This window comes from Amphiprion ocellaris, unplaced genomic scaffold (assembly GCF_022539595.1).
Source record: "Amphiprion ocellaris isolate individual 3 ecotype Okinawa unplaced genomic scaffold, ASM2253959v1 Aocel_unscaffolded195, whole genome shotgun sequence".
Taxonomy (NCBI): domain Eukaryota; kingdom Metazoa; phylum Chordata; class Actinopteri; family Pomacentridae; genus Amphiprion; species Amphiprion ocellaris.
In genome coordinates, this window is record NW_026559361.1 from 15,642 (window position 1) to 26,185 (window position 10,544).

The 10,544-nt window shown below is 37.9% G+C and overlaps 1 protein-coding gene and 1 long non-coding RNA gene across 2 annotated transcripts; one reads left to right on the plus strand and one right to left on the minus strand.

Moving 5' to 3' along the window:
- The first annotated feature begins 2,306 nt into the window (after positions 1-2,306).
- Positions 2,307-10,291, plus strand: LOC111566689 (zf-DHHC domain-containing protein). Its single transcript, XM_055008783.1, has 9 exons — positions 2,307-2,444; positions 4,223-4,311; positions 5,581-5,654; positions 6,537-6,649; positions 6,733-6,794; positions 8,666-8,786; positions 9,298-9,370; positions 9,539-9,713; positions 10,152-10,291. The coding sequence occupies exons 1-9, from the start codon at positions 2,320-2,322 to the stop codon at positions 10,241-10,243; spliced, it is 924 nt and encodes a 307-aa protein (XP_054864758.1). The 5' UTR covers positions 2,307-2,319; the 3' UTR covers positions 10,244-10,291.
- On the minus strand, positions 6,471-10,267 carry LOC129348428 (uncharacterized). The gene is made up of 2 exons (XR_008600964.1): positions 10,129-10,267; positions 6,471-6,803 (listed from the first exon to the last, which is right to left on the minus strand). It is a non-coding gene; the product is annotated as an uncharacterized LOC129348428 (long non-coding RNA).
- Positions 10,292-10,544: the final 253 nt, after the last annotated feature.

Consider the following 10,544-nt stretch of genomic DNA (forward strand, 5'->3'; position numbering starts at 1 on the left):
TATACAGAGAGAGAGAGAGAGAGAGAGAGAGAGAGAGATGTGATAAGATGATATATTAATCCCACAGTGAGAAGTGTGCAATCTTATAGCAGCAAAGATAGAGCAAATATTGAAGGAATTAAGTATAAAAATAAACCCAAAAACACACGCACAAATGTGTGGTATCCCACTGATAAAGTACTGTTATTGTTCACATTGTACATACGTGGAAAGACTAAGGAAAGCACATGTATTCTAGAAAAATAGAAATTGCACAATCTTTTGAAAGTGCAAAATCTTCATAATTCACATGATTGTTGACTTGTGCTTTCATGTATTTCTGATAGGCAAATATTACCAAATCTGCTGGGTCAGAAACTTGAATTGTGCCTTTTGCTGATGCAGAAAGTTGAGTTTATCAATTTTTTTCAGTTTCATGGCCTCTTAACTTCTCCTGAGTGATTCTGATCGACTACAACTGCTGACTCCTCTGAGCTAATTTAAATAGAACCCATTTGATCCATTCATTAAAATCATGACACACAGTTGTGAAGAAAAGGTTAGATACTCTAATAAAGTATATCATGTCAGTCTTGATTTTCTAATGACTTCTGTAACTCTGAATTTTCTAAAATGAAATCATCAACACACATAAACCTTAGTCACAAAAACAATCATGCATTTTTGTTCTTTAAAATATTTATTATTGGCACACATGACAAAATCTGCAGGGTCAAAAACTTGAATTGTCACTTTTGGTGATGCAGACAGTCGAATTAATCAAATTTTCACAGTTTCATGGTCTCTAAACTTCTTGTGGGTGATTACAATCAACTACAGCTGCTGATTCCTCTGAGCTAATTTAAATGGGAACCATTTGATGCATTTATTAAAATCATGACACAGTTGTGAACTAAAGCTGACTACACTTATAAAGACCGCATACATCACGGCAGTCTTGAGTTTTCAGTGACTCCTATCTGTCTATTTTCTATGAAATTATCCTTGAAGCCCATATGTCCTTGCCATAAAAAACAAACCAACATGACTTGACTACAGCTGCTGACTCCTCTTCTGACTCAGTTTAAATAGGCCCTATTTGATCCATTCATCAGACTCAGACACAAACATTAAAACACAGAAACTCAACCATCACATTCTCAGTCCTTAACTCATAAACTGAGTTTGGAGCACCAAAATCACAATTAAAACCTCTAAATGATGCAATACGCCCCTCCCACAGTGACAAACCTGTTTATCAGACAGTACAGGAGGCGTTTCTTTCTGCTAATAAATGCTGTTGCAAAATGGTCTGAACCATTAATTGTCAGTCAAATGTTTTTTGATTATTTGTGAACATTTATTCAGCTGATACAGTTTTATTTGCCCTGCAGACACACTGCATATGTGAAATATAAGGAGTACAGTGCAGATAATACCAGTATGAAACAAATGTCTGTACAAGTTCAGCAACTTTGTGTATAATCTAATTAAAGATAAATACTTTGTGGAATATCTATTAATTCAGATTTTACCTGATTATCCAGTTATCTGTAATATGTATCTGCTGCAATCGGATGCTATTTTTAGGATATTTAATGAAGCCATGCAAAGTTGTACCTTCATACTAGAAATAATTTCATAGCTGGAATTAGTGGTTGGCGTCAACATCTGCCAATATTAGAAAAATCTTCTTTTTATTAATAAGTGATTATTTCCATGATAAATAATTACAAAATTTGGAAAGACCTGATTATAATCAACATAAAAAAACATTAGTTTTTTTTACTTGTAATAAAAATGTCTGCAAGATATATCCCATGGACTTCAAAGGTCCCTCAGTTATAGATTGACCCGAATAATTTTCGAGTCATTTAGGACAAATTTCATGTCATTCTGGACTACTTTTCCATAATTTCATCATTTTCAAGTCTTTCTGGATAGGTCAATATGTAACTACGGGAATTTTTGCATCATAGTTGATATTTTAGTGATATCCAGTCCTTTTTTTATTCATAAGTGATTGTTTTCATCATAAATAATTCTGGAATTTGTAAAGACATGATCATAATGAACATAAAAAAGATTAGTTTTTTTTTTTTTTTTTACTTTTAATAGAAATGTATGCAAGATATATCCCATGGGCTTCAAAAGTCCCTCAATTATATATGGACCCAAATGTGCCTTTTTTAGGGTAATTGTATCGTTCTTGAGCTCTTTATTTTGAGTGAACTGGCCCTTTAAGAATTTATGCGTCACTCTGACAGCCAGGAAGCGAGGATCGGGTTTCGACTTGACGTCTCCCGGAAGCGGAGGCCAGGGGGCGGAGCCCGGCAGAAGATGGCGTCGGTCCGCTGCAGACGGGATCCCTGCGGAGTTATCTGTCTGATTTTAACTTATTTCTCCGTCTTCTACGCGGACTACGTGGTCATACAGTATGTCCTCATCCCCGCATACTCCGGCAGGTCGGTGCTTTGTCTCTTTATTCCGATTAAACCTCTAAAATCGGCGACATGGCGCCTCTTCTCCATTCATCTGACAGCATTTAACGCTAACCTCCATCAGCATCTCCAGCCTCTTTTCTCCTTCTAACAGTGTTTTTATCACAGTAACGTCTGTTTAAAGGCTTTTATTTGTGTGTTTGTGATGGTTTTGTGTTGAAATGACACCAAATAAATGTTTTTCTGTTTGTTTACCTCCTGAGGCGGCTGATCCGTCAGGTTTCCGTCTTGACCGGGCTCCATTCAGAATTCCACTAATTTAATTTTTTTGTGTGTGTCTAACAAAGATCTGAATCTGTTCAACCACTCGAACCACTGCGGTTTCTAAACCAAACTTTAATTCGGCATACATCAGACATGATGTGAATTCTGTCTTTGCTAATAATTTAAACTTTTCTGAGGTGAATTTGTGGGTCTTCCTCCACAAACTGAACAGGTCCTGGCAGTGAAAACCAGTTTAAATATAAAAAATTCAACTAGAAACGTTATCTAAACATAAGTACAGGTGATTTTGTTTGTGTTTTTGTGACGATTTAGTGTTTAAATGACACCAGATGAATGTGGTTTTCTGTTTGTTTACCTCCTGAGGATCCAAACAGTCCGTCAGGTTTCCGTCCTGACCGGGCTCCATTCAGAATTCCACCAATATAATTTTCTTTTGTATGTCTGACAAACATCTGAATCTGTTCAACTCGAACCACTACGGTTTCTAAAACAGCAGCAGGCAGACTTTAATTCGGCATACATCAGACATGGAGTGAATTCTGTCTTTTCTGATAATTTTAACTTCTATGAGGCGATTTTCCGGGTCTTTTTCCACAGACTGAATAGATCCTGGCAGTGAAAAAGAGTTTAAATCTAAAAAAAAATCAACCTTAAACGTTTTCTTTAGATAAGTACAGTTGATTTAGCTCTTCTAGATTTAATTTAGATTTTTCTGCTCGTTTACAAGTATTTATTGTCCTTTTTTAAAATTACACTGTGGTTCTTGCGGCTTGATACTGTGTGAAACTGTTGACATTTGTGCTAATAACAGCTGAATTCCACATTTATGATGGATAATACAGTTTTAAAACATTTTATTAAAATTGTGAAGCGGTTTAGCACATTACAGAGCAATGATCTGTCTAATCAGTAAAATCTGTGGTGTTTTGGTGGAATTTACAGCAAACAGTCTCATATAAATGTAAGAAATATAATAATAAATAATGTAATATTTTAAAATCACAACTAATTTTTATGCAAAAATGACAACAATTCCTTGTCATTTCTGGTTCTCATTTCTTAGGATTTTCTGCTTTACTTTGTCCTATTTGATAATAAGTTTAATATTTGAGGATTTTATTTCATTTTTTCCTGACTGAGTGAACAAAATAAACTCTATTTTCCCCACGAAATAAAGTTTTAACTATTTTCTGACATGTTATAAACCAAAGAATTATCCTTTTCGTTTAAAAAATTATCAGCAGATTACTGATAATTTATAATAAAAATAGTTTGTTGGCATTTTTATAAGCAAAAATGACAAAATCATGGTTTATTCCGGCTTGTGAAGTGTGAGAAACGTCACTGTAAACTAAATATTTCTGAGTTTTGGACGTTTTGTTGAACAATATGTGGTGTGTTTCTCAAAATTCTCACATTTTTTGAGTGAATCTCATCCTGAAATGATAAAAATGATGACTCGGGAGGATAGATGTGATGTTTTTTGTGTGTTAAACATGTGATTTCCCTCTCTGCAGTGTGTGGTGTACTCTCCACGGCTCCGTCTTCAACCTGATCCTGCTGCTGCTGCTGGCCTGCCACTCCAAAGCCGTCTTCTCAGATCCTGGTCCGTTTAAAACCTCGACTCTTCACTGTTTAGGGATTTATTCTGTCTGCTAACGTCCCAAAGAAACGGTTTATCAGGCCTGTAAATTATTAAATGTCCTGAAAAATGACATTTAAGAAGAAACTGGATAAAACCACAGTTAGAATGTAGAACGTTCGTTGTTGGAAAAGGATGTTTGATATTTTAGTTAAAGCTTAAAAGACAAGAGCAACAAAAAGGAAACACAAAAACAACAAAAACATGAGAAACGACTAAAGTCAGACCAGAAAAACAACAAAAACAAGACAAAATATTACAAAAACAAGACACAAAGTGACAAAGAAATGGACAAACAACAGAAGCGACATAAAAAGCAACGAATGAAGCAAAACACAAAATGACAAAAACAAGACAAAAAACACAAGCAAGACAAAAAGGAAACACAAAACAACAAAAACATGAAATAAAATGACAAAATATAATAAAATATAATAAAATAATTTTAAATAATTTAACAACAAAATTTGAAAAAATAAAATTCTTGCACAGAATAAAAATGAAAAATGAGGTAATGTAACAACAAAAATTATTACTTTAAATTAAATAATAAAAAATAAAATAATACAAATAATATTATTATTTGTGTTATTTTATTGTATTATTATGCGTTTTAATTTATTCTGTTTACTAATTTACATGATTTTGACCTAATATTTATTAAATGCATTTGTTGAACAGAAAAAAATAAAATTAGGTTGACATGCAGATAAATAAAAGAAGACAAAAATATTTTAAATATTTTTTTAAAATAATTTTAAAAATAATTTTATTAAAAAATAATTTTAATAATATTAGAAAAAATAATTAAAATAGTTATAATTATATAAATTAACAAATTAAATACAACTATATACAAACAAACCTCAGGAAACGCTGCTGTTTTGGACATTTTATTATATGAAGTCAGTTTGAGAGGATTTGAGTTTTTAAAAAAGTGTTTTTATTAAAATATTTTGGCAGCTAATTGGGTAATTTATTATTAATTTTAGTTAATAGTTAGACTGAATGTCATCAGTCTTGATTGTTCAGACGTTTAGTTTCTTTTCTGGGTTTTTATCTTAAAAAATGTACTTAAATGTGTAAAGTTCTTAGAGGAACATGTGTATAAAACGTCTGAAAACACCCATATAAGACTGATATTAATAATCAGATTGAGTTTAATGAATCTGAGAGGGAGAGAGACGTGAACTAACTCTAACTCTCTGGTCTTTTCTGTATTTCTACATCCAGGTATGGTTCCTCTCCCTGAAACAGCCATCGACTTCTCAGACCTTCGATCTCAGTCGACTCGGATGAATGAACGGGTGAGTTTAGACTTTAGATGAACTTTAATGCTCCACATCTGTTCACAAACATTTACTTCCGCTTCATATGTTTCAGATAGACTGAAGTGTGAAGGTGTGTTTCAGGTTTCTGGTCTAATAGGTGAATCTAAAACCAGCTAAAGTCTAATAACAGAGGGGATGCTGTTATTCTGTTATTAGCTGCTTTAAACTGTATTTATCTGCAGGTTCTCTGTGTTGACATCTTCTCAGCTGCTCTTAGCCTCTCATTATTATCTTATGAGCTCAGAGACTGAAGTCTGCTGAGTTCAGTCTGAAAACCAGAAACTCTGAACATCTGGTGAGAAGTTAAATCGTAACATCATGTTTTGTTTAACTCTTATGGATTCAGACCAGATCTTATGTTTGTAATTCAACAATACAGCAACTGACAACATGTTCTGTTGTTCTTCTGTTGTTGGCCGATAAATTACAAAAAGTCTGAGGAACTGACTGGTTTATGGGATATAAAATAATAAATACAACAGTCGTCTGTAGTTTTGAGGCTTTAGAAAGAGTAATAACTAAGTTTAAGTGGACGTTTGATGAACAAACTTCAGTATAAAACACAATGAGACACAAAACGCCAAAACCGAGACACCAAACGACAAAAATGAGACATAAAATGACAAAAACGAGACACCAAACGACAAAAATGAGACATAAAATGACAAAAATGAGACACCAAACGACAAAAATGAGACACAAAACAACAAAAATGAGACAAAACGACAAAAACGAGACACAAAACGACAAAAACGAGACAAATAGAACAGAATAAAGCGGCTGCAGCTGGTCCAGGGCTGATCGTATTTATTATTTCTGTATTTCAGGACTAATCAGACTGATTGTTTTCTGTTTCAGGGCTGTGAGGGATGGACGGTGTGCAGTCGCTGTGAAACCTACAGACCTCCCAGAGCTCACCACTGCAGAGTCTGCCAGAGATGCATCCGTCGCATGGACCACCACTGTCCCTGGTGAGAGGACGCTTCCATTTATCCATCCATCCTCCGTCTGTTCTGCCTCTCAGCTCCTCCGTCTGACGTTTGTCTGTTTCCAGGATCAATAACTGCGTCGGGGAGCTGAACCAGAAGTATTTCATCCAGTTTCTCTTCTACACCGGTGAGTAAACTGCAGCAAGAAAGAAGCAGAAAACCAGGAAATAAGGCTCAAAATTCAGACAAAACATCTGACAGAACCTAAATGACAAGACAAAGGAGTAAAGTCTGAACAGAATCTGAGATGTTACAGACCGTCTACAGCAGGGGTGTCAAACTTATTCCAGTTCAAGTTCCACATTCAGTCCAGTTTCATCTCCAGTGACCGGTAAAATCACAGCATAATAACCCATAAATAACTCCAAATTTTCCCTTTGATTTAGTGTAAAAATGTTCACATTTAAGGAATTATCTTTTCACTAAACATCATGAACAACCTGAAATTTATGAAGAAAAATAAATTCAGTTTAAGCAACATTCAGCCTCAGTTTTTCATTTCTGGAACTGATGATATAGTATTTTACTGTAGGATCAAAATGACAAAAGTTAGACAAAAAACAACAAAAACAAGACAAAATATTACAAAAACTACAAAAAATGAGACAAACAAGACGAAACAAAACAAAAAAGAGACAAAAAATTAGACCAAAAAATGACAAAAAACGACAAAAACGGGACACAAAACAACGAATAAAGCGAAACACAAAATGACAACAATAAGACAAAAAACACAAGCGAGACAAAAATGAGAAACAAAGCAAAAAAGCAGACTGACACAAGACAAAAAAAACAAAATGACAAACACGAGACAAACGACAAAAGTCAGACAAAAAAACAACAAAAACAAGACAAAATATCACAAGATACAAAGTGTCAGTGATGTATCAGTAATGCCACTGCTGCTGATGTTGTGGTTGATGCTGCTGATGTGGTTGATGCTGCTGATGATGTGGTTGATGCTGCTGCTGATGTTGTGGTTGATGCTGCTGATGTTGATGCTGCTGCTGATGTTGTGGTTGATGCTGCTGATGATGTGGTTGATGCTGCTGATGCTGCTGCTGATGTTGTGGTTGATGCTGATGATGTTGTGGTTGATGCTGCTGATGATGTGGTTGATGCTGCTGATGCTGCTGCTGATGTTGTGGTTGATGCTGATGATGTTGTGGTTGATGCTACTGATGTTGATGCTGCTGCTGATGTTGTGGTTGATGCTGCTGATGTTGTGGTTGATGCTGCTGCCGATGTTGTGGTTGATGCTGCTGCCGATGTTGTGGTTGACGCTGCCGATGTTGTGGTTGACGCTGCCGATGTTGTGGTTGACGCTGCCGATGTTGTGGTTGACGCTGCCGATGTTGTGGTTGACGCTGCCTATGTTGTGGTTGACGCTGCCTATGTTGTGGTTGACGCTGCCGATGTTGTGGTTGACGCTGCCGATGTTGTGGTTGACGCTGCCGATGTTGTGGTTGACGCTGCCGATGTTGTGGTTGACGCTGCCGATGTTGTGGTTGACGCTGCCGATGTTGTGGTTGACGCTGCCGATGTTGTGGTTGACGCTGCCGATGTTGTGGTTGACGCTGCCGATGTTGTGGTTGACGCTGCCGATGTTGATGCTGCTGCTGATGTTGTGGTTGATGCTGCTGACGTTGTGGTTGATGCTGCTGACGTTGTGGTTGATGCTGCTGATGTTGTTGATGCTGCTGCTGATGTTGTTGATGCTGCTGCTGATGTTGTGGTTGATGCTGCTGACGTTGTGGTTGATGCTGCTGACGTTGTGGTTGATGCTGCTGATGTTGTTGATGCTGCTGCTGATGTTGTTGATGCTGCTGCTGATGTTGTGGTTGATGCTGCTGACGTTGTGGTTGATGCTGCTGATGTTGTTGATGCTGCTGCTGATGTTGTTGATGCTGCTGCTGATGTTGTGGTTGATGCTGCTGATGTTGTGGTTGATGCTGGTGATGTTGTGGTTGATGCTGCTGCTGATGTTGTGGTCTCCAGGCATGGCCAGCCTCTACTCCATGGTTCTGGTGGTGTCGGCCTGGATCTGGAGGATCAGGAGTGAGAGAGAAGGAGACGCAGAGAAAGAAGGAGAGGAGTCGCCCAGCAAACACCTGATAGTGTGAGTCCTCAACATCAATCAATCAATCAATCAGTAGAAGATCTATCAGAATCCACACCTGAACCTCAGAACCACTCAATATCATCTACAGGAACTTTATCAATGATCAGAGTTCTACCTTCATACTGGGAATATTTCCAGACTTCCAGGTCCTTGAAGTCCATAGAGGAGAACATCCCCTGGAGAAACTTCTACAGTAGACCTACCAACAACTTTAAAGTTCTAGAGTAGACCTACCCACAACTGGAGAAAGTCATAGAGTAGACCTACCGACAACTGTAGAAAGTTCTACAGTTGTTGGTAGGTCTGCTCTAGAACCTTCTCCAGGGGATGTTCTCCTCTATGGACTTCAAGGACCTGGAAGTCTGGAAATATTCCCAGTATGAAGGTAGAACTTTGCTTCATTAAATAAAGTTCCTATAGATAAAGAACCAGATGATTCTAAGGAGATCAGGAGGACGTTTCTTCAGATCTAACTGATTTTAAGTCTGTTTTGTTGTCTTTGTTTCAGGGCTCATTACATCATCCTGCTGGTGGAGTCGGTGCTGTTTGGTGTGTTTGTGATGGTCATCTTCTACGATCAGGTATAAAACTACTAATGATCTGTAGAAACATCAGAAGCAGCTCATATCTGGCCTCATGTTTCCAGAAACACATTTCTGACACCAACTCTTTCAACTCTGAGGGAGGTTTTTAACAAGATCTTCTAAAAGCAGCTGATCTAACAATCAGAATGTCTCACCGTCCCTCAGCTGGTCTCCATCATCACAGACGAGACGCCCATCGAGCAGATGAGGAACCGGCTGATGATCAAAGACCGGGGCTCCTCGTCTTCGTCCTCCTCTTCCTCCTCCCAGCCGCCCCATCATCATCCTCCTCACACCAGGAAGCCCAAGCTGGCTCTGCTGAGGGAGGTGTTCGGACGAGGTCAGTCCTGTCCACACGTTGGTCCACACGTTGGTCCACACGTTGGTCCACACGTTGGTCCACACGTTGGTCCACACGTTGGTCCACACGTTTGTCCACACGTTGGTCCACATGTTAGTCCACGTTTGAGCAGTCAGATACCGTTCTGACTACTGTCTGTGTGTTCAGCCTCTGTGTTTGTACTGGAAAATATATAAATACATATATATGGACAAGACAGAAAATGACAAAAACAAGACACAGAACGACAAAAATGAAACAAAATGACAAAAACGAGACACAAAATGACAAAAATAAGACAGAAAACGACAAAAACGAGACACAAAATGACAAAAATAAGACAGAAAACGACAAAAAGGAGACACAAAATGACAAAAACAAGACATAGAAGACAAAAACGAGACATAAAACTAACCGTGTTGTTCCTGCTGTGTTCAGGCTCGGTGTTCTGCTGGCTGCTTCCTCTCCACTCCAGTCCTCCATCGGTTGGCGGCGTCTCCTACTCTGCTCTGCCCGACTACGACGTCTGAGGACGGAGGTGGATGTGAGGGAAGATTCTGCCTAAAACCAAGTCTTATCTCTGGACCTGAGAGGAGGATGGAGGATGAAAGGATGAATGGATGGATGGATGAGTGAGTGAACAGATGAAGTGGTTTTCTCTCCAGGACCTCCACCAGAAGCTGCAGGGTGATGAGCATCATCTCCTGAGGAACCTAAATGTGAGAGTCGATCCTCTGTGGACGCTGAGGTTTGACTGATGTGATTTACACGTTTTATTACATTATCCAGACCATAATAGTCACATATAAAACCACTAGAACATCCAACAGA

Bases quoted from the DNA above. Each gene is read 5' to 3' on its own strand.
- LOC111566689 (XM_055008783.1), top strand. From the start codon at position 2,320: ATGGCGTCGGTCCGCTGCAGACGGGATCCCTGCGGAGTTATCTGTCTG. The intron at 6,650-6,732 runs GTGAGAGGACGC...GTCTGTTTCCAG, and splicing joins ATGGACCACCACTGTCCCTG to GATCAATAACTGCGTCGGGG. The intron at 6,795-8,665 runs GTGAGTAAACTG...TGTGGTCTCCAG, and splicing joins CCAGTTTCTCTTCTACACCG to GCATGGCCAGCCTCTACTCC.